General features: G+C 42.7%; 1 protein-coding gene across 1 annotated transcript; it reads right to left on the bottom strand.

Moving 5' to 3' along the window:
• LOC131198324 (apoptosis regulator BAX-like) lies at window positions 1-20,875 on the bottom strand. The gene is made up of 6 exons (XM_058182825.1): window positions 20,584-20,875; window positions 15,316-15,370; window positions 14,547-14,741; window positions 6,606-6,738; window positions 4,667-4,759; window positions 1-2,004 (listed from the first exon to the last, which is right to left on the bottom strand). The coding sequence occupies exons 1-6, from the start codon at window positions 20,639-20,641 to the stop codon at window positions 1,975-1,977; spliced, it is 564 nt and encodes a 187-aa protein (XP_058038808.1). The 5' UTR covers window positions 20,642-20,875; the 3' UTR covers window positions 1-1,974.
• Window positions 20,876-25,132: the final 4,257 nt, after the last annotated feature.

The raw sequence follows: 25,132 nt of genomic DNA, 5'->3' as shown, positions 1-25,132 counted from the left end.
TACATAGGATATACCTTTTCTTTGTTGCTTAGTGAATAGTCAACAGCAGACTTCCCACACATGTAGGGCTGCCAAAGGGAAGAAGGCATCAATTTATTTTCCAAAGCACCTGCGGGCAGGATAAGAAGCAATGGGTGGAAGCTCATCAGAAGGAGATCCAACCTGGAAATAAGGATGAATTTTCTGATAGTAAGAACTATTAAGCAATAGTTTGCCTCCTGGAGTTTGGTTACTCCATCACTGGATGTTTTCACGAAAGACTGGACAACCATTTGTCTAAGATGATATCAAGACTTTGGGCAGGAAGTTGGAGTAGAAGACCTCCAAGATCCCTTCTAGCCTAATTATTATAGGACTCTATGAAATTAGAAGTTTCTTCTTTCAATTGCTATCATTTCTTTCTTTCTGTATTGTTGTTTTCCACTTTTGCTTTCTTTGTTCTCTTTATTCTGTATTCATGGGCCGTGATGGCTCAGCAGCTAAAGACACTGATCTTGTCAGCTGGAAAGATGACAGCTCAGGTTCGGGAACTCAGCACATGTGATGGGGCGAGCTTTCATTATTACCCAGCTCCCGCCCACCTAGAGTTTGAAAGCATGCAAAATGCAGGGAAATAAATGGGTGGAAGGTAATAGTGTTCCACGTGCTCGGCACATAGTCCTGCTGGCCATATGATCATGGAAATGGCTTCAGACAATGCTGGTTCCCTCAGCTAAAAAGCAGAGACAAGCACTGCCCCCTAGAGTCAGACACAATTGGACAGAAAAAACCTTTACCTTTACCTTTTTATTCTGTATTCATTAGCATTATCTTTATGTTCTCTTTAAAATTGTCTAATAAAAATTTATATATAAAAAACAAGGAAGGAAATTCAGATAGTCCTTGACTTACAATCACACTTGAGCCCAAAATTTCTGTTGCTAAGTGAAACATTTGTTAAGTGATTTTTGCCCCAATTTATGACCTTTCTTGCCACAGTTCTTAAGTGAATCACTGCAATTGTTAAGGTAGTCACATGGTTGTTAAGTGAATATGGCTTGCCCATCGACTTTACTTGTCAGGATGAAGGGTTAACATTTTGTTCATCATCATGTACATATTTTGGAATGAAGGCAATGCTCTTATCTCGGATGGCAAACCTCATTTAAGCAGCTTTCCCAGCATATACAAGGATACAGGATGAAACAAATTGTAACCCTGAAACATGGTTGCTCTTTCACCTCTTTTTCACACATGCGCATATACGCATATTCATACGAAAACTGATGATGTAATTACTAACCAATTATTGTGCCTTGGAGATTCATTAGCCAATAATGAAGTAACACATACGTTAGCTAAGCTGAGCTAGGTATGAAAAGCTATATAAACTTTGTGTAATGTTCAATAAGATGCTGTTGATTCTGGACATTGTTTACTGTTGATTCTATGGATTATTTATGCTGTTGATTCTTCAATAAACTTTGTTACTGATTCTGGAAAAAGTCTGATTCATCATCTTCAGCCGTCGGGTTGTTTCAACACCAGGAGGTCACAAAAACGGTTCACATAATTCTGCTACCCTGCAAGTATCATAAATATGAATCAGTTGCCAAGCGCCTGAATTCTGATCACATGACCATAGGTATGCTGCAATGTTTGTAAGTGTGGAAAAACAGTCATAAATCACTTCTTACAGTGCTGTTGTACTTTGAACAGTCGCTAAATGAACCGTTGTAAGTCAAGGACTGCCTATACTTACAGGACAGAGATTTCCAGCAAGTTTTCTGACATAAGAGTTTTTCAAGTATCCTGTCTTTAAATGAAGTCTGTCTTGTAGTGACTCACAAGACAAATAAACAAGCAACAGTTTCATTTTATTATTATTTCTGATCAGGATGAAATTCATCCAAAGTTTCCCAAGAGCAATCAAAAATTTTCTTAGCCTTCCACATAGCAGGAATGAGAAATACCAATCTCTCCAGATTTCTATTCTTATGATGGGAAAAAGTTTAGTAGAGCATTCTGAAAAGAAAAGAAAAAAAAAAAGAATGGAAACATTTGGAATGCAAAGGGAAGCAAAAATATTTAACCTGGCTGGAGAAAAGTCAACAAATGTTTCCCAAGCCATATTTTGTTGCCTTTCTATTTCCACAGAGTTTCTGTTTTTTGTTCTATAACCTTTGCAGTTTCACCTCTGCAATTTTTCACAACTGGAAAGTATCATCACATTTCGGGGGGAGAGCATTCTTATCACATGGTTTAGGAAAAACTGCATCTGTGCTGTCATTTAAATACTGCTTTGCAGAATTAAGAAAAAAAATTGGACATGAAATAGTTCAATAACACTTTTGCAATGCCTGACATGGCTTTTAATGTAGCCTGCGGTAAAAATTTATCCTAATTTGTGGGTTGGGCAACCTGTAATTTTGAGGCTAGAAAAAGTGTAGCTCTTGTAAGTGTAGGGAACTCAACCCGTTTTTACCCCATGACCAGCTGGCTGGCAGGCAGCAAACAAGAGCTGTTTTCTCCCTGCTATGGTAAGGAGAAAAGAAAGGGAGAAGGAGAAGGAGAAGGAGAAGGGAGGATGTTCATAAGTGGTAGATTAATTCAAAAGCATCTTCTGTCAAATCTGTGTGGTTTTCATGGCCTGTAAATGCTTCTCATTCATGACCTATTCAGGGGAAGCAACAGGCACTGAGTGGGGGACGACACACATATAAATGAGTCATATTTGGTGGGATAAGGTAGTTCTCGACATACAACCACAATTGAGACCAGAATTTTCATTGCAAAGCAAGGTGGTTGTTAAAGTGAGTCACTGCAGTTGTAATGTGAATCAAGCAGTCATTCAGCGTATCTGGCCTCTCCCACTGACTGCTCGTTGGAAGATTGCAAATGGCAATCCCATGACAATGGGATACTGCAACTAATATAAATACAGTGCCAAACAAATTTTGATCATGTATCTCCACAATCGTAAGTTGTCATAAGTCACCTTTTTCAGTGTTGTTGCAACTTTGAGTAGTTGCAACAACAAACGGCTGTAAGTCGTGCACCACCTGTATTGTATGGGAGGCAATAGGAACATTTATCTCAGAATGAAGACTGTACATGTCCAAAGTCACATTTCAAAAAGATGTGAGCAAGTTCAGGAAAAAAAAATGAAATGTTTGATGTCATTTATAATAACATGAGTTAAAACTATAGCTATTTGATATAATTGTTTTCCAGACACATTTTCAGTTTCACACTTTTCCCCATGTCACATTCATAACAAAAGCTCAGTAGAAAATTTTGGTGGTGTCCATATGAGGCTTTGGGGGTGGGTCTTTGTGCAGCAAACTCTCTAGTGAAACAAGGGAAATGTAGGCTGAGTAGTATATCAATCTACATAAACATTAAATAGAATAGAATAGAATAGAATAGAATAGAATAGAATAGAATAGAATAGAATTTTTATTGGCCAAGTGTGATTAGACACACAAGGAATTTGTCTTGGTGCATATGCTCTCAGTGTACATAAAAGAAAAGAAAAGATACCTTCATCAAGGTACAACATTTACAACACAAATGATGGTCATAGGGTACAATTTAACACTTAATGATAAATTAACAGTATCTTTAAAAATCTTACCATTTGGAAGAAAATATGTTGCATCTGTTTACCGTTGAGTTTTGGATCAGTAACAAGGTAGTAATTTTTGTTTAAAAATCAAGCTATTTTTTTAAATAAAAAGATGAATTCTAAAATAAAATAAAATTATATGCCTATTTTATTTTTTCTGCTTTCCTAAGTAGCTATAGAGTTGCATGAACTCCCACAAAAAAAATCTTACTATTAATTCCTACTTTTAGATAATTCACCCAACTGCCTTTTGCTGTCTTAAGGACTAGAGACATTTCTTTAAAAGACAACTGGTAGTTTTTAGGATTCTGAGCCCAGCTTTAGTGTGCACAAACTGGCTTCATGGAACACAAATTCTTCAGGAAACGTTAATGTTCCTAGATTGTCTATAATCTTTTGAATTGGATGACACTTTCAACAAACACATCCATGTAGTTGCCTGGAGTCAGGTTTAATTCAAAGATACCTTTATCTTTAACCTGGGTTTAGCTTGACATGGCGTGTCTGCCCCCTGTTGGACTTCTTGGGAAGAAGCTGCCCCAAACAGTTTCAAAACACCAACAGCATGAACTGTGGTTTCTTCAAGTCATTCAACAGAGAATAAAAAAACCCCACACAAATGCAGCTGTTAAAAAGGAAGATCAGCTAAAAGGATTTGGTTCTTACGAGCACATGAATCAGCTACACTACCCAGGTTGTTCATCATAGTTTAGTGAACAAAGCACAATTCTTGGATTCCCAGAACAACACATTAAGGTAAAATGAATGGAACAGCATTACGGCTTTGCTTAAGGTTGCCCTACTTTTTCTGATCAGGAGCTGAACTCTTCCAGATTGTGGGATCTTCTGGAGATACTGTGGCTTTCCAGATATTTCTATAGGATCTTATTAGTGAGAATTCATCCTAATTGGGCGTTGTTGGATCTTGATGTCCGATGCCTAAACCAGGCTTTTGGTACACGTGTTCTACAGCTAACCTAAGTCTACATTTTTAACAAAGTCTTCTCAAATCTTGCCTATAAGAGAAACACTCAAAGGATCCTCAACTGTGCCACTCACCCAGCCTCCCTGTTGTTCGATCCAGCGAGCCAGCCGATCCCTTAAAAAGTTCATGGCCCAGTCCATCACATCCCTGAAGAATCTGGAGGCAGACTACGGGTATAGAAAAGATGAAAGAGCAAAAATGATTCAAAACAGAACCTAAAATTTATAACCTTTGGCAATCTTTTTTAGTCAAAATATTGAGGAGAGAGAAGGTGGGATATAATGGGTAGAAAAATCAGATTTGCAGATTAGGAGTTTCTTGGCTATGAATTAAATCATCTTGTCAAAAATTAAATAGAATGTGTTGTTCCAAGATTTGTAAATTCACTGGCTCATTTCAGCCTGGTGATCAGTAGATTAGGATTTACTAATCTGCAGTATTCATGGACATTTCAGACAAAGGAAGCAACTGTGTGCATTTATTAATTCAGAATTAAATCAAGTGTCAGATTTATTCTGAGATAAGTGTGCAAAGAGACATAATTTTTCCCAATCAGTTTCTAGGGATGTTAATCTGTGAAAAGACGCATTGAGCTAAAGAAAAATAAAGTAGCTCTTCTAGCTACTTAAAAAGAGAGAGGTCAACCATGTTTTAAATCTGCTTCTAGCACTGAGTTGAGTGCATGACTTCTTTCTGAAAAAAATGCCACAGTCAATTCTGTGGTTGAAAAGCTAGGATGGCATGGCATGCAACTTAAAAGAAACAGAAGAAGAATTACTTAGTGATTTAGGAGCCTATTTCTTTCCTAAATAGGTGGGGAAAGAGTGAAGGATAAATGGGATGAGTGAAGACAGAGGAGAATTGGACCTGGAAGATTTGAAGAACACAATCAATAAGACAAAACAGGCAGGCACCTTAAATCTTGCAGAGGTTTCAAACATACAAAGTATCCCAGGCAAAACAAAAACAAAAAGACTCAGTTATTTTTTCTGTTTGTTTTTCCTTTAAAATAGGTATACAATGGCTTGAGCAGAGTAACAGTCAATGTGGATAGAAAGAATACCCTTTCCCCCATATTCTTTCTTTTTAACTCTCCATTGGCTTGTTGGTATAAAAGAAATGTACAGAGTCATTTGGCATTCGTAGAAGGGAAAATGACATCTTGTGTGTCATCAAACACATCAAAACAGATGGTGCTCTAAATATCATGATGGAAGCCTACAACTGCATGAGTTGCATGGTGATGACTTACATGTCATCATTTTGACATCACGGCTAGTAATGAATGGATCCAAGCCCTCCCATCTACCATTTTCTGGTAGGAAAACTAATGGGTCCCTAATTAAAAATTAGCCAGTCATCTGGATTTGGCTAGCACACCATGCCATGAATAAGGTGAACTAGCCAAAGCCAAACCATACTATCAAACATGGTAAACAGCATATCTGACCCAGAGATAATAAGAAAAAACTATACTATCTCTTACTATGACATGCAAGGAAGATGAGAAGGACCCAAAAAAGATTACCAATAAGGAGAGATTAACTATTTTAATTAAGAGAAGCTTCATCCTTATAAATCCTCTCTTTCAGCAAGGGAGAGTAATTTATGGCAAAAAGGCCTCACGTGTCTGTCAAGTTGCTTTTCTGTAGCATAGTGAGTTCCCCTCACCATGACTGCTAAAAAGCTACATCAAACCTATCATCCCGGGGCAGGAAAAAAAAAAGATAATAATGCTGTTTCCTTAAAATGAGCACTTAAAATACAAAAATAACTCCCAATTTTCCTGCCACCAGCAGCCATGTGATAAGTCTTTCTCCCTTTGTGACATTCAGCCCACTTAAAAAGTTTTAAGAATGCCTTCCCCCAAAAGCCTCTACACTCCAAAGTAACTATGCCTTACGCTGGTTGGACGGGTCTTACTACAACCCTACTGATTTCAGCCTATATTGCTTTTCCTGTCCACTCTTTGAGGATGTTGAGACAACAAACATTATGCCTTCAGGTTTCTACCTGTCTGCCAACTTCGAATGTAAAGTAGAAGAAGACAACGATCCGTCCCCAGTTGACTCCAGTAGCAAACATCTCCTCTGATATTTTGGCCAGACCGTGGAGTGGATTTTCACTGATGACGCTTTCTGCCATTCTGTAATGGGAAAAGAACAGCTCAGAGCAGTACAGGAAGTCCTCAACTTACGACCCCAATTGAGCCCAAAATTTCTGTTGCTAAGTGAGAAATTTGTGAAGTGAGTTTTGCCTCATTTTACAACTTTTATTGCCACATTTGTTAAGTGAACCACTTAGGTTGTTAAATTACTAACACGGTTGTTAAGTGAATCTGGCTTCCCCATTGACTTTGCTTGTCAGAAGGTGGCGAAAGGGAAGACATGACCCCAGGACACTGCAATCGTCATATATGTCAGTCAGTTGTCAGGCATCTGAATGCAAATCACATGACTATGGGGAAGCTACAACAATCATAAATGGTAATAAGTCACATTTTTCAGTGCTGTTGTAACTTCGAACGGTCACTAAATGAACTTTTGTAAGTCGAGGAGTACTTGTACAATAAAAAGATAATTTTGGAAAATAAAGCAAAATCATGTAAAAAGTAGCAGATCCAACAGATCAAATCAGGTTTCATTTAAAATAATAATAAAAAAGCTTTCATGGATCTTGAATATCATTAGGATAGGAGAATGAATTTTACTAGAAGCAGAAGAAACAATCTGAATCTCCAGAAGTAGCAACAATTTCACCAGAAGTAGCTGATGCATCTTATATCAGAACTGGTAGACTGTCCCACTACATTATTATATTATTATTATTATTATTATTATTATTATTATTTATTCAATTTTTATACCGCCCTTCTCCCGAAGGACTCAGGGTGGTGTACAGCCAAGTAAAACAAAAAATGTAATATACAATTAAAATACGAATTAAAAAACTTATTACATAATTGGCCTAAAACTTTGGAACATAAACTAAAACCCATTAAAAATTACTAGTAAAAAATTTAAAACCAATAAAATTTAAAACCAATAAAAATTTAAGCCAGCCCTGCGCGAATAGATAAGTATGTTTTTAATTCACGGCGTAGGGTCCGAAGGTCAGGTATTTGGCGGAAGCCCGGGGGAAGCTCGTTCCAGAGGGTAGGAGCCCCCACAGAGAAGGATCTACCCCTGGGGGCCGCCAGCCGACATTGCTTGGCGGACGGCACCCTGAGAAGTCCCTCTCTGTGTGAGCGTACGAGTCGGTGGGAGGCATGAGGTAACAGCAGGCGGTCCCGTAAGTACACAGGCCCTAAGCCATGGAGCGCTTTAAAGGTAGTAACCAACACTTTAAAGTGCACCCGGGAGACCACAGGCAGCCAGTGCAGTCTGCGCAGGAGTGGTGTTACGTGGGAGCTACGTAAAGCTCCCTCTATCACCCGCGCAGCTGCATTCTGAACTAACTGAAGCCTCCGGGTGCACCTCAAGGGGAGCCCCATGTAGAGAGCATTACAATAATCCAAGCGGGAGGTAACAAGCACATGAGTGACTGTGCACAAGGCATCCCGATCAAGGAAGGGGCGCAACTGACGAACCAGGCGAACCTGGTGAAAGGCCCTCCTGGAGACGGCCGTCAAATGATCTTCAAACGACAGCCATCCATCCAGGAGGACACCCAAGTTGCGCACCCTATCCTTTGGAGCCAATAACTCGCCTCCAACAGTCAGCCGCGGCTGCAGCTGACTGAATCGGGGTGCCGGCATCCACAGCCACTCCGTCTTGGAGGGATTAAGCTTGAGCCTGTTCCTCCCCATCCAGACCCGTACGGCTTCCAAACACTGGGACAGCACTTCAACAGCTTCGTTGGGTTGGCCTGGGGTGGAAAAGTACAGCTGAGTGTCGTCAGCATACAGCTGGTATCTCACCCCAAAGCCACTGATGATCTAACCCAGCGGCTTCATATAGATGTTGAACAGAAGGGGCAAGAGAATCGACCCCTGTGGCACCCCACAAGTGAGGCACCTCGCGGCCGACCTCTGCCCCCCTGTCAACACCGTCTGCGACCGGTCGGAGAGATATGAGGAGAACCACTGATAAACGGTGCCTCCCACTTCCAATCCCCCCAGCCGGCGCAGCAAGATACCATGGTCGATGGTATCAAAAGCTGCTGAGAGGTCTAATAGGACCAGGGCAGAGGAATAACCCCTGTCCCTGGCCCTCCAGAGATCATCCACCAACGCGACCAAAGCTGTCTCCGTGCTGTATCCAGGTCGGAAGCCGGACTGGAACGGGTCTAGATAGACATCTTCATCCAGGTATTGGGGTAGCTGCCGCGCCACAGCACTCTCTACAACCTTCGCAACAAAGCGAAGGTTGGAGACCGGACGATAATTACCCAAAATAGCTGGGTCCAGGGAGGGCTTCTTGAGGAGGGGTCTCACCACCGCCTCTTTCAAGGCGGCAGGGAAAACCCCTTCCAACAAAGAAGCGTTGATAATCCCCTGGAGCCAGCCTCGTGTCACCTCCTGAGTGGCCAGCACCAGCCAGGAAGGACACGGGTCCAGTAAACATGTGGTGGCGTGGAGCCTCCCCAACAACCTGTCCACGTCCTCGGGATTCACAAGATCAAACTCATCCCAAACAGACTCAACAAGACGTGCCTCCTCCCTCTCGCTTGGATCATCCCAATTTCGGTCCAGACCATCCCGGAGCTGAGCGATTTTATCGTATAGATAACCACTAAACTCCTCGGCACGTCCCTGCAAAGGGTCATCCCGCACCTCTTGATGAAGGAGAGAGCGGGTCACCCGAAACAGGGCGGCCGGGCGGTTATCTGCCGATGCAATGAGAGTGGCAGCGTAGGAACGCCTCGCCTCCCTCATTGCCACTAGGTAGGTCCTAGAATAGGACCTAACTAGTGTCCGATCAGCTTCGGAACAACTGGACTTCCAAGTACTCTCTAGGAGTCTTCTCCGGCATTTCATCTCCCTCAGCCCCTCGGAGAACCAAGGGGCCGGATGAGATCTGCGCCGGGTCAGAGGCCGCAAAGGCACGACACGGTCCAAAGCCCCAGCTGAGGCCTGTTCCCAGGCCGCAACTAGTTCTTCAGCCGTGCCGTGGGCCAGATCCTCAGGAAATGGCCCAAGCTCCGTCAGGAACCTCTCAGGGTCCATCAGGCGCCTGGGACGGAACCAACGTATTGGCTCCGTCTCCCTGCGGTGGTGGATGGCGGTTCGGAAGTCCAGGCGAAGGAGGAAATGATCTGACCATGACACCGGTTCTGTCACTAAATCATCTAATTCCAGAGATATAAAGTAGGTCCAGCGTGCCTTCCCCCATGTGCGTAGGGCCATCATTTACTTGAATCAGGTCCAAGGCCGTCATGGAAGCCTGGAACTCCCGAGCTGCAGTTGATGACAAGCCGGTCGATGGCAAGTCTGGGGGTCTCAACTGCCACCCCGGCAAGTACCTCCAGCAACTCAGGTAGGACTGTAGTCACGCAGCAGGTAGCCAGTGCAGTCTGCGCAGGAGTGGTGTTACGTGGGAGCTACGTAAAGCTCCCTCTATCACCCGCGCAGCTGCATTCTGAACTAACTGAAGCCTCCGGGTGCACCTCAAGGGGAGCCCCATGTAGAGAGCATTACAATAATCCAAGCGGGAGGTAACAAGCACATGAGTGACTGTGCACAAGGCATCCCGATCAAGGAAGGGGCGCAACTGACGAACCAGGCGAACCTGGTGAAAGGCCCTCCTGGAGACGGCCGTCAAATGATCTTCAAACGACAGCCATCCATCCAGGAGGACACCCAAGTTGCGCACCCTATCCTTTGGAGCCAATAACTCGCCTCCAACAGTCAGCCGCGGCTGCAGCTGACTGAATCGGGGTGCCGGCATCCACAGCCACTCCGTCTTGGAGGGATTAAGCTTGAGCCTGTTCCTCCCCATCCAGACCCGTACGGCTTCCAAACACTGGGACAGCACTTCAACAGCTTCGTTGGGTTGGCCTGGGGTGGAAAAGTACAGCTGAGTGTCGTCAGCATACAGCTGGTATCTCACCCCAAAGCCACTGATGATCTAACCCAGCGGCTTCATATAGATGTTGAACAGAAGGGGCAAGAGAATCGACCCCTGTGGCACCCCACAAGTGAGGCACCTCGCGGCCGACCTCTGCCCCCCTGTCAACACCGTCTGCGACCGGTCGGAGAGATAGGAGGAGAACCACCGATAAACGGTGCCTCCCACTCCCAATCCCCCCAGCCGGCGCAGCAAGATACCATGGTCGATGGTATCAAAAGCCGCTGAGAGGTCTAATAGGACCAGGGCAGAGGAATAACCCCTGTCCCTGGCCCTCCAGAGATCATCCACCAACGCGACCAAAGCTGTCTCCGTGCTGTATCCAGGTCGGAAGCCGGACTGGAACGGGTCTAGATAGACATCTTCATCCAGGTATTGGGGTAGCTGCCGCGCCACAGCACTCTCTACAACCTTCGCAATGAAGCGAAGGTTGGAGACCGGATGATAATTACCCAAAATAGCTGGGTCCAGGGAGGGCTTCTTGAGGAGGGGTCTCACCACCGCCTCTTTCAAGGCGGCAGGGAAAACCCCTTCCAACAAAGAAGCGTTGATGATCTCCTGGAGCCAGCCTCGTGTCACCTCCTGAGTGGCCAGCACCAGCCAGGAAGGACACGGGTCCAGTAAACATGTGGTGGCGTGGAGCCTCCCCAACAACCTGTCCACGTCCTCGGGATTCACAAGATCAAACTCATCCCAAACAGACTCAACAAGACGTGCCTCCTCCCTCTCGCTTGGATCATCCCAATTTCGGTCCAGACCATCCCGGAGCTGAGCGATTTTATCGTATAGATAACCACTAAACTCCTCGGCACGTCCCTGCAAAGGGTCATCCCGCACCTCTTGATGAAGGAGAGAGCGGGTCACCCGAAACAGGGCGGCCGGGCGGTTATCTGCCGATGCAATGAGAGTGGAAGCGTAGGAACGCCTCGCCTCCCTCATTGCCACTAGGTAGGTCCTAGAATAGGACCTAACTAGTGTCCGATCAGCTTCGGAACAACTGGACTTCCAAGTACTCTCTAGGAGTCTTCTCCGGCATTTCATCTCCCTCAGCCCCTCGGAGAACCAAGGGGCCGGATGAGATCTGCGCCGGGTCAGAGGCCGCAAAGGCACGACACGGTCCAAAGCCCCAGCTGAGGCCTGTTCCCAGGCCGCAACTAGTTCTTCAGCCGTGCCGTGGGCCAGATCCTCAGGAAATGGCCCAAGCTCCGTCAGGAACCTCTCAGGGTCCATCAGGCGCCTGGGACGGAACCAACGTATTGGCTCCGTCTCCCTGCGGTGGTGGATGGCGGTTCGGAAGTCCAGGCGAAGGAGGAAATGATCTGACCATGACACCGGTTCTGTCACTAAATCATCTAATTCCAGAGATATAAAGTAGGTCCAGCGTGCCTTCCCCCATGTGCGTAGGGCCATCATTTACTTGAATCAGGTCCAAGGCCGTCATGGAAGCCTGGAACTCCCGAGCTGCAGTTGATGACAAGCCGGTCGATGGCAAGTCTGGGGGTCTCAACTGCCACCCCGGCAAGTACCTCCAGCAACTCAGGTAGGACTGTAGTCACGCAGCAGGGAGCCAGGTACGTGATCAACAAGCCCAGCTGATTCCTATGACCCCACCTCACAAAGAGGGATTCACAACCGGCAATCTGAGGAACAGTGGCCTCCCTAGGCTCTAGATCTTCCCTAATAACAACCGCCACCCCCCCCACCCCTACCTTGGGCCCTCGGTTGATGGAATGCTCGGAAACCTGGAGGGCACAACTTGACCAGGGGGACCCCCCCCGGGCCCAACCAGGTCTCCGTAATGCCCATAAGGTCCGCGGACTCCCCCTGAATAAGATCACAAATCAGGGGAGCTTTATTAACCACGGACCGAGCATTACATAACATCAATCGAAAACCCAGGCTCTGAGGATCATGGCCGCCCGAGGAACGGGTAGGGACTGAGGGGCCGGAGCACGTGATCGCTTTCAAACAGCGAGCACATGCTCCCAACACTCGATACGGCCCCCCCTCCGCCATATCTGCCTCTCCCACTTACCGTACAGATTGAACGACCCTCTAAACCTGAAATGAACCCCTCCCACTCTGCCTTCAGACCAGATGTCGTAATGCCATGACCAAGCCCGGGGACTGGCTCCCTCCCCGACGGGTTTTCTCCCCCACCCGTCATATCCCTCCCCCCCTTAAAAAACCCTTATTTAAAAATCTATTTAAAAATCCCCAAAGGTTCTTCTTAGCCGCATGCCACCTCTCTGGGTCCCAAGACCCTTCATTAAGGTAGGCCCTCGATAACGTGGAGGGCCATTCTTGCGAGGCGGGGGAATCTCGCAAGCGAAAAAGTTCGAAAGGTGAATATCTCATAGAAAAGGAGGTTAAAAGGTGGCATTGATCCTGATCAATAAAGATGGTACATACATAAAATTATTTCAGCTTAATTAGGTCCTTTTAGGGCCTGGTGCAAGATGGAAAAAGATTCGACAATCATCATCCAGGCAGAAGTCCTGGCAATAACTACATTCCATACAATAGCTTATTTTTTCTTTTTCTTATGAACTCTATTATCAAACACAACTGAAAATGTACTCGTGTAATAGACCAGATATTATTCATCTGTGTTAATAATCCAGAATATACTTTCTCAGGCACGAGTTGTAACGAACATCATCTGAGGAACCATCTCACCCTAATGGGATTGGCTACCCCACTCACTCCAGCAGAAGGATCCCATTGGCCAAGGAATGTGGCAGTCAGGGTCCAGAATAGCCTTTTGTGCTGTGACTCCTGTGGAAGAACGTGCCCCTTGAGGTAAGTTCTACCCCTAACCTCTTGGCCTTCTGAATGGGCCTGAAAACCTGGCTCTGCCAATTGGCCTTGGAGCCCTGATGGCCGCATCCCACATTGGAAGTGGTTACTAGAATCATAGGGCAGGAAGGACCTTAAGAGATCTTTTCATCCAACCCTCTGCCCAGAGCAGCAGTCCTTAGTCCACCCCAAATGATGAACCTTGATGAACGTATCTTTTCTTTTATGTACACTGAGAGCATATGCACCAAGACAAATTCCTTGTGTGTCCAATCACACTTGGCCAATAAAAAATTCTATTCTATTCTATTCTATTCTAAATGATTGCCCAATCTTTTCTTGAAAACCACCAGCAATGGAGTTTCCACAATTCCAGGAGTCAAACTGTTTCATTGATTAATCGTTCTCACTTTCAGGAAGTTTCTCCTTAGCTCCAGGTTGGATCACCCTCTGACAACCACGTTTCCCTGAAAATAAGACCCTGTCTTGTATTTTTTTTGCACCCCAAAGTAAGTGCTTGGCCTTATTTTCAGGAAGGTCTTATTATTTTGGGGCACACGGAGATACATGGGGCTCCTTTGCTGTCTTACCTGATTTCCAGCTCTGCGTTTAAATATTTTTGGGGAGGGCTTATTTTAACGCATGTGCTCAAAAGCCCGATTGGGCTTATTATCAAGGGATGTCTTATTTTCGGAGAAACGGTAGTTGCTTCTTATCTTGCCTTCAGGTGCTATGGAAAATAAATCAACCCCCCTCTTCGGTGAGAGACGATCATGTATTTGAAGACAGCTATCATGTTACCCCTAAGCCTTCTCTCCATTAGGTTAAACATACCTAGTTCCTTTAGCCATTTATTGTACGATTTAACCTCCAGCCCCCTTATCATCTTTGTTGCTCTTCTTTATGATGTAAGTTGCTCAGAGTCCCTCAATAGTGACATGGAAGCATATAAATTTAACAAAGAAACAAACAAACAAATAAAATGCAACCAATCAGAGGCCCGTTGGAAATTGGCCTTCTTCCCAAAGGGGGAATCAAAGTGGCCCACAGATGTAGGGTGGATCCAATTGGTTTTGTATTTTCCTACCTGGTGATATCTGCATTACTTCTGAGTTCCTGTAATATGCGGAACATGTGCTCTTGCAATGAATACACCTGGGCAGCATCTGTTTCATCTTCCCCATTTGCTTGTTCCCTTGGCAAGTTGCCTCTTCCAAACTGCTCCAAGGAGGCTGGGTGGGGAGAACAAGCTGCAAATCGCTGCCAGAGAGTCTTGATGAATCTGCCAGAGAAAAAGGCATGAACAGATGTGGCGTCTGAGCCTGGTATTTGAAGAAGGTGGAGTTAGCACTCTCCTACATTGCTTACCATCACTGGGCTCTGGATGGGAGATTCAACGTCAAGGGCAGAGATGCTAAAAAGGAGTAGCGAAAAGACTCCTTAAAAGGTACAGAGCAGCCTTACTGACAAAGTGATGCTCTTGAATGAGTTCATTTGATTTTTTTGATCTTCCCTTTATTACTTTATAAGTGACTCAAGGTGGTAAAGATACACAACACTCCTTCCTTCTCTTTTTCCCACAACAACCACCCTGTGAGAACAGTTCTCTGAAACTGCCCCCCCCATCAACTTGCTCTGCAGCTGGACCTTCTGGGCAGCCCAAATTCAGCACATCTGGATTCTGCTCTATTCAAGTAACAGAGAAAACTCGGAGAGCATTCATTTATGCTCAAAATGTTCTCATCATATCGCTTGTAGGGTCATATGGAGCTGCTTGAGATTAGTTATGAGATGGGCGGCTATATAAACATTATAAACAAACAAACAAACAAACAAACAAACAATTTTTTGCCTACCCCCACAGCAAGGCTTTCCCAATTCGAAGGATGCATGAGATGCTGTCAGAAAGCCCTCGGAAGAAAGAGATAAAAGATTTCAGTTGTTTACTTTCCATTTGCATTGAACCGATCTCTAATTCATTTTCCTGCAAACTTGCTAAATTGGCTTCTGGTTTCCTGAGAATTTAAGGAAAGTAGACAGCAAGTTCTCTCTGGGGAAGATTTCTTCCTAGGCTGGTCAATCAGACCACTCATATTAAGAAATATCTTATTGGAGAAGAGATGGGTTGGGCTCACCCATCAAGACTAAGTCAGCCTCAGATTCCCTTCTGTGGCCCCTGGAAGCTCTTTGATCATGAATATAAAAAATCTACGGCACAATTTCTTGTCATTCAGGTGAGAAACAGATGCAGAACTTCAGGATAAGTCCTGCAATAAATATACCATATCATCATTTAAAAAAACAACAAAGAAAATTACTTGGGAAAATTAACTACTACATCTACTCCACTATGCCTTACTCAAAAGTTAGGAACAGTCCCTTGTCTACTAGAAGGTAGAAGCTCATCCCACATTAACCCGTAAAATGGATGATTTGTTGGCTTGGCATGTTGTAGGAACTCAGTCATAATAGAGCAAGCTATCCATAATTGAGTTTCATGCGCAAATGCAGGTTAAAAAACTAATGTTTTAATATACAGTATATGTAATAGTTATTCTTTTGAATAATATCTTATTTAGAGTACGCTAAATATTAAAACAGCTAGCTGCAGAGTCCAGTGTTTCTCCTCTCAATATTAATGAAAAGCAGGAACAAATATTTCTTTGGGCAAAGTTCTATATATGATGGTAGATTTGCTCTTTATCATTTATTTTTATTTATTTTATTAAATTTTTATACCGCCCTTCTCCCGAAGGACTCAGGGTGGTGTACAGCCAGAATAAAACCAAAATATATACAATTTAAAACAACATTTAAAAAGAGCAAATTTTAAAGGCTGATTATTAAAATTTAGATTTAAAAATTTAAAAATATTAAGAATACCCAATTTAAAATTCAACACAAATTATGCCAGTCCCGCTTTAATAAATAAATATGTTTTGAGCTCACGACGGAAGGTCCGAAGATCAGGCACTTGACGCAGGCCAGGGGGAAGTTCGTTCCAGAGCGTCACTGCCCCCACAGAGAAGGCCCTACTCCTGGGGGCCGCCAGCCGACACTGTTTGGCGGACGGCACCCTGAGAAGACCCTCTCTGTGAGAGCGTACGGGTCGGTGGGAGGCAAAAGGTAACAGCAGGCGGTCTCGTAAGTACCCGGGTCCTAAGCCATGGAGCGCTTTAAAGATAGTTACCAAAATCTTGAAGCGCACCCGAAAGACCACAGGAAGCCAGTGCAAGCTACGGAGCAGCGATGTCACGTGGGAGCCACGAGCGGCTCCCGTTACTACTCGCGCAGCCGCATTCTGGACTAACTGCAGCCTCCGGGTGCACCTCAAGGGCAGCCCCATATAGAGAGCATTGCAATAATCCAGCCTAGACGTAACCAGAGCGTGAGTGACCGTGCATAAGGCATCCCGGTCAAGGAAGGGATGCAACTGGCGAACCAAGCGAACTTGGTAAAAGGCCCTCCTGGCGACGGCCGCCAGATGTTCATCAAAAGACAGCCGTCCATCCAGGAGGACGCCCAAGTTCTCATATTTCTCTAAGTGTGTCTACAGAATAAAAACAACAAACACACATAAGGTTAACACTTAGGAAAGGAATTTGGTATATAAAGGTAGTCCTCAACTTACAATCACAAATTCTAGGACCAGAATTTCCATTGCTAAGCAAGGCAGAGATTAAGTGACTCACTCTCAATTTTATAACCTTTTTGCTATGGTTGTTAAGGGAATTATTGTAGTTGTTAAATAAATCATGAAGTTGTTAAGTGAATCCACCTTCTCCCATTGTCTTTGTGTGTCAGAAGCTGGCTGGGAAAGTTAGAATCATAGAATCATACGGCTGGGATGGACTTCAGAGGTCTTCTAGTCCAATCCTGGGAGTGTTATAGCATCCCAGTCAAATGATTGTCCAATCCATTTTTGAAAATGGCAAAGCGAAAGATGATCACATGATCCTGGGATGCTGCAACCATCATAAATAAATGCTGATTGCAAAGTGCCAAAATTTTGATTACGTGACACTGGGGATGCTGCAATGGTCATAAGTGTGAGCACCGGTTGTAAGTCACTTTTTTCAGTGTTGTTCTAATTTTGAATGGTCATAAATGCATGGTTGTAAGTTGAGGACTCCCTGCAATATAACTGGGAATCCCGTCACTTGTGCCCTGACATCCCTGAACAATCTCAAGCTTCTGTTGCAAAGATCTGTCTCTTAAAACAAGGCTCTCCAACCTTGACAACTTTAAGCCTGCCGGATTTCAACTCCCAGATTTGAAGTCCGCCAGGCTTAAAGTTGCCAAGGTTGGAGAGCCTTGTCTTAAAAGGAGCTTCCTAAATACTTGAACATTTATTTATTTATTATAAATAATAATGGTGGTGGCTCAGGCTGTAAGATAGCCTGTTATTAAAACACAGCAGCCTGCAATTACTGCAGGCTCGAATCCCACCAGGCCCAAGGTTGACTCAGCCTTCCATCCTTTATAAGGTAGGTAAAATGAGGACCCAGATTGTTGGGGGGCAATAAGTTGACTTTGTAAATATACAAATAGAATGAGACTATTGCCTTACACACTATAAGCCGCCCTGAGTCTTCGGAGAAGGGCGGGATATAAATGAAAATTTTAAAAAAATTTTTATTTATTTATTTATTTATTTATTAGATTTTTATATCGCCCTTCTCCTGAAGGACTCAGGGTGGTTTACAGCCAAATAAAACCACAATGGATAAATACAGAATAAAACAATAATTAAAAACTTATTAAATATGGCCACAGATTTAAAATACATTAAAAACAATAAAACCCACATTAAAATTTAAAACCAGATAATAAACTTCTAAAAAAATCTATGCCAGTCCTGCGCGAATAAATAAAAGCATCTTCAGCTCGCGGCGAAAGGTCCGAAGGTCAGGAAATTGACGAAGTCCTGGGGGAAGTTCGTTCCAGAGGGCGGGAGCCCCCACAGAGAAGGCCCTTCCCCTGGGGGCCGCCAGCCGACATTGTTTGGTGGACGGCACCCTGAGAAGTCCCTCTCTGTGTGAGAGTATGGGTCGGTGGGAGGCATGAGGTAACAGAAGGCGGTCCCGTAAGTACCCAGGCCCAATGCCATGAAGCGCTTTAAAGGTAGTAACCAAAACCTTAAAGTGCACCCAAAAGACCACAGGCAGCCAGTGCAGCTTGCGCAGGAGTGGTGTTAGCCTCTATCACCCGCGCAGCTGCATTCTGAACCAACTGGAGCCTTCGGGTGCCCTTCAAGGGGAGCCCCATGTAGAGAGCATTGCAGTAGTCCAGGCGAGATGTAACAAGAGCATGAGTGACTGTGCATAAGGTGTCCCGGTCAAGGAAGATCAACATAGCAATTAAGATGTCTTAGTCCAAATTCAGGGGTTAACTATTATGTGGATTTAGCCAAGAAATTATTTAGTCCCTATTTTAAGGAACTACAAGAGCATTTGAACTGATTGACTAAAGAACCTGCGTAAGGAGTCTTCTCTCTTTAAATAATACATGGATTGATTACACATTTAACTTGTTGAACTGTTCACATACCTGTTTAAAGCACAGGTAGTCCTCAACTTACGACCACAATTGCGCCCAGAATTTCTGTTTTAAGTGACACATTTGTTAAGTGAAGTTTGCCCCATTTTACGACCTTTCCACAGTTGTTAAGTGAATCACTGCAGTTAAGTTAGTAACATGGTTGTGAAGCGAATCTGGCTTTCCTATTGACTTTGCTTGTCAAAAGGTTGCAAAAGGTGATCCCATGATCTCAGGACACAGCAATGGTCATGAATCAGTTGCCAAGCGCCTGAATTTTGATCCCATGATCACAGGGAGGCTTCAAATGTCATTATTTATTTATTTATTTATTTAGTCACAACAATATATGTAGGTATCATACAAAAAGATTATATAGTATATAAACATATATATGAGTAAATATAGGAGGTATAACTATATATATATATATATATATATATATATATATATATATATATATATATATATATATATATATATATATATATATATATGTATATATATATATATATATATATATATATATATATATATATATATATATCTCTTTATTGTTATTTTCTCCGTGTAAAATTGGAAATGTCTTGGCGACGTTTCGACGAAGTCTCATTCGTCATCTTCAGGCTTCAGCTTCGTGCTTCTGGGAGCAATGTGTGATCGCAGCTGTTTCTTCCTTTTAACTGCGTGTGGGGGTTAAGAAGCACAAGCAGTTAAAAGGAAACAGCTGCGATCACACATTGCTCCCAGAAGCACGAAGCTGAAGCCTGAAGACGACGAATGAGACTTCGTCGAAACGTCGCCAAGACATTTCCAATTTTACACGGGAGAAAACCCGAACAACCAAAGACCTATATACAAACACCCGTGAAAACCTCAGAAAACAAATATATATATATATATATATATATATATATATATATATATATATATATATATATATATATATATATATATATATATATATATATATATATATATATATATATATATATATATATATATATATATAGGAAGAAGAAAAGAAAAAAAAAACAATAGGACAGGAACGGTAGGCACGTTTGTGTGCTTATGCACGCCCCTTATGGTCCTCTTAGGAATGGGGTGAGGTCAATAGTAGAAAGTTTTTGGTTAAAGCTTTTAGGATTATGAGAAGAATATGTATGTATTTTTCATAAGTATGAAAAAGGGTCATAGCAGTCACTTTTTTTCAGTGCTGTTGTAACTTTGGTCACTAAATAAACACTTGTAAATTGAGGTCTACCTGTACACTTTGTGTTAGAAGCATGTTCCATTCCACAGTGGAATCCTATAGCCCGGGGTTATGTATACTCGTTGTATACTCTGACTGTGGTTGCCCGATGCGCAGATCCCTGGTTAAATTAACTATTTTTCTCAATTTATCCGAGTGCAGCACCGTAAAGAAGCGGCACGGACCGCCTATGCTCGAACCCGCCTCTGCCTGTACCGAGGGGTGAGGCTGGCTGAATCAGCCTCGGAATTCGGAACTTCCAAGTCCTTCCTTCGCGCCCTCCCATTCTCCACTGGGGGCATAAATCGGCCGCTTTTTTGCACAACTTTCTTACTCGATTCCCCGGGGATTGAGTCCATCGGCCGGTTCCTCCCGCTTCCCTCAGCAGCCATGTCGATCTCCAGACGATGACGATCGGCCCTCTTTGCAGAGTAACTTCCTCTGCCGGTGAAAATGAAAGAGGGAGCCAACTAAAGGCGTCCTTGAGGGGATTTCCACTCCGTTCCCGAAATGTGGAAGAATTGCAAAAAGTCGGGTGCGCTTCTTGCACTTAACTTCTGAGAAGGCACCATGAAGTTTGGATCGCACGCTGTTAAATCCATCATAGGCTTAATTGTGGTTTGTGTATGCTACAGTTGGTCGTTAAGTGCCCTCCAAAATCCACAATGAGAAATGGGTATTTTATGGCAGTGCTTCACAATCTTAGCCCTTTTAGGTGTGGACTACGATCCCCAGAATTCCTCAGCCAGGATTCCTGGCTGAGGAATTCTGGGAATTGAAGTCCCCTCCTTTTCAAGTTGCTGAGATTGAGATACAGTCAAACTGAGGTTTGTGAACTCAGTCCAAGAACAATCCTATTCACCAGTTCTAATTGTAATATACTGTTAATGGGCATTCTTAATGTTTTGGTTATTATGTTGGATGAATCTAAACACTATGCTGCAATTAGTAAACCATGATGTGGCAAATGTGGATTAGCATTCCAGAGTTTTGTTTAATCACCTCAATAATTAAAGCCATGAATGCATGCATTTCTACTGGACTTGCCTTGCCCACCGCATCCCTATTTAGTAACTTCTTCAGATAAACCTGCTCTATCCTGTGATCTCAATCCTTCATGGGAATGCCCACTATTCCCCCCACTTATGCTACTTACCGTTGTGTATGAAGCTAGACATGGGTGACTGAACACAGATGGGTTTGACTGATATCAGCAAAGTTGTGGAAGACATTATTAGGGAGCTGTTGAACATTTAGAAAAGAACGTGTTATAAAGTTGTATAAAGGAATTTTATAGGTATGTTGAAAAAATAAATGTAAAGAGGATATTTTTTTATCATATATGGTGAATTTGTGGCAAAGCAAAGACACATTGGGACCAGATCTTTATTTTAATTCAAAGGATTCTTAATATAAAACTGAAACCAGATGTCTTTCTTTCAGGTTTGATGGATAAAAAATTTGAAAGAAAATTTGGAATTTTGTTACTATATATGTAGACAGTTGCAATAATGTTACATGCACAAAGATGGATAGACGCATCGACTCCCGCAATGGAAGAATGGATGGTAAAGGCGATGGAGTTGGTGAAGATGGCAAAACTGTTTTAATTAAAGAGAAGAATTTATCTAGTTTGTTTACACATGGAAACCGCTTCTGAACTCCAAATTTGGTGGGTGAGGGAATGAAAATTTGACTTTAGGTTTGTATTGGATTTCACTTTGTTGTTACAGAAATGGTTTTAATTAAGCAGAAATGAGAAGCAAAAAGTTGAAGTTGTAATTTTTCCTGTAAATTTACTCTACTGCTCTGAAAAAAGTTAGAAGTCACTGTTTTTATAAAAATTAGAATATAATTATTATTATTATTATTATTATTAATTAGATTTTTATACCGCCCTTCTCCCGAAGGACTCAGGGCGGTGTACAGCCAAGAATAAAAACAGTAAAAAATACAATTTAAAATAAACAGTTAAAAAACTTATTATAAAATTGGCCAAAATTTAAAACATGTTTAAATTTAAAACCCATTAAAATACATCCAAAAAATTAAAATTTAGAATTTAAAATTTAAGCCAACCCCGCGCGAGTAAATAAATACGTCTTCAGCTCGCGGCGATTGTCTGATAATGCATACTGTAGAGCAAATGAACAACCCAATGTTCTTTTTTGCTAAAATGGTCATAAATCACATTTTCAGTGCTGTTGTAACTTTGAACAGTCATTAAATGAACTGTTGTAAATAGAGGACTACCTCTACACTCTACCTTGATTTCTTGATGCTCTGGTAGAAAAAAATTAGCTGTTATGCTACAATTAGGTGGATACTATATAGAGTTGGTTAACAATTGTACTCAACAAGTATCCATCAATGGCTCTGTCAAATTGGTGATCAGTGGTTGAGTGGAATAACTTTCTTGCTAGATCTATGTTGTGCAAAGCAATTATAAATAATCTGGCTGAGGAATTAGAAAATACAGTTATCAAATCTCTGGGCTAATGTCCACTGCCTGATAAACAGGTGGAAGTTCTAGTTGGGGAAGATTTGCTCAGCTCCAGCTGATGCATGGTATGGTCCTTTCTAAACCTGGAAGGTGGGCTGGATGATCTCTAGACTTTCTCTACATTCCACAAAACTCTTTAACAGCGTGTGCAAATTGAAAGAAAAGTTTCCAACTCCATCTCTTCGAGTACAGGTTCTCCACAGGGCTGTGTCTTGAGTTTACTTCTGTTCACCTTGATGACCCACGACTGTTATGCCAAATCGGCTACAAATCATATTGTGAAGTATGTGGATGATACGGTAGTGATGGGTCTTATCCAGGATGACAATGAAGATACTTATAAGGAAGAGGTGAAGGATCTGGTGGACTGGTGTAATAAAAGTAACCTGATTCTAAATGTTAATAAAACAAAGGAGATCATTGTAGACTTAGAAAGAGCTGGCACATTCATAGTCCACTCAGTATCAAAGATGCAGATGTAGAGTGGCCAACAGTATTAAGTATCGGGAGGTGCAGATAACTAACAATCCGAACTAGTCTCTCCACACATCACCCTTAGTGAAGTGTGCAAAGATCTGCATTTCCTGCGTTGGATGAGGAAAGCTCATCTTTCTCCTTCTGTCCTGGCCACTTTTTAACAGAGGCATTATTGAAACTGCATCATTGTTTGGTTTGGTGGCAGCAGTGCCTCAGATAGAAAGTCCATAGAGAGTGGTAAGGACAGCAGAGATGATTACAGGAAGCTCGCTTCCTATAATTTAAGATACTGCTGATAAGCGCTATGTGTCTAACAAAGCATTGTTAGAGACTCCACACACCCACTTCATGGCTTGTTTCTGTTGCTCCCCTTTGGGAGGTTTTGAAATATTCCTAGGACTACCAAATTCTTTAATAGCTTTGTTCCCTATGCCATCTGTATTTTAAACTTGCAAGATTGATTTTTCTCACCATGTACATGATTAGACTCTGTTGTTTTTCTGTGTCAAAGCTTTTACGAAGTGTGATTTTAACAATATCGCTGTCACCAGTGAAGAGGTATCAAAATGGACGGATCATTATGGATTTTATGATGTATTATTATTTTTGAATTTTTATTTTGTGAATTGCTGGGAGTTTTTGGGGAGGCCAGCATTATATATATATGAACTCTTAAACAAATGCAGGCAATCCTCAACTTACAATCATTCATTTAGTGACCACTTGAAGTTACAATGTATTTATGATGTTACAGTATCCCAGGTCACGTAATCATTTGCAATCTTCCCAGCCGGCTTCCAAGCCAACTCAAATCTGGCTCAGGGGAAGCATGATTTGCTTAATAACCACGATTCACTTAACAGCAGTGATTCAGTTAACTGGGGCAAAAAAATTGGATGCAACTCGCTTAACAACCTTCTTGCTTAGCAATGGCAATTCTGGTCTGTTATGGTCATATGTTGAGGACTCCAGGAACTGTGATTAGCTAACCATGTTTTATGGCTTAGTGCAGTGTTTCTCAACCTCAGCCACTTTTAAGATGGAATGGAATAGAAGATAGGAAAGAATAGAAAATAGAAAAGAATAACAGTTGGAAGGGACCTTGAAGGTCTTCTAGTCCAACCCCCTGCTTAGACAGGAAACCCTGTAACATTTCAGGCAAATCGTTGTCCAATCTCTTCTTAAAAACCTCCAGTGTTAGAGCAGCCACAACTTCTGGAGGCAAGTCGTTCCACTGATTAACTGTTCCTCAGTTCTAGGTTGCTTCTCTCCTTGATTAGTTTCCATCCATTGTTTCTCATCCTGCCTTCAGATGCTTTGGAGAATAGCTTGACTCCCTCTGCTTTGTGGCAACCCCTGAGATATTGGAACACTGCTATCATGTCTCCCATAGTCCTTCTTTTCATTAAACTAGACATACCGGATTCTTGCAACCGTTCTTCATATATTTTAGCCTCCAGTCCCTTAATCATCTTTGTTGCTCTTCTCTGCACTCCTAGAATCTCAACATCTTTTTTACATCGTGGTGACCAAAACTGGATGCAGTATTCCAAGTGTGGTCTTACCAAGGCATTATAAAGTGGTATTTGTATATTTCAATTCCCAGAATCCCCCAGTCAGCAGTGCTTTATTGAATACACCAATATTGGATGTGTAGCCTCTCTTGGTGAACACAAGGAAGGTATGGATGAGACTGACTGGGCATTTCTTCCAACTAGCTTTGCAACAATAGACTTGGGACATACAATATAAGTTTTTAGTCCTAAAAAACTGAAGTACATGATGTGCTGAACAACATTTACATCACTGAAGACATAAAAATCACATTTTCTGAAATCTACTGAAGTGATGTCCTTGTTATCAGTTGTAGTTTCTTACGGCATCATTTCTGTACAGACAACTC

This window comes from Ahaetulla prasina, chromosome 4 (genome assembly GCF_028640845.1).
Source record: "Ahaetulla prasina isolate Xishuangbanna chromosome 4, ASM2864084v1, whole genome shotgun sequence".
NCBI lineage: Eukaryota > Metazoa > Chordata > Lepidosauria > Squamata > Colubridae > Ahaetulla > Ahaetulla prasina.
Note: the sequence above shows the minus strand (reverse complement) of the source record. Positions and strands in the feature narration are given on the sequence as shown.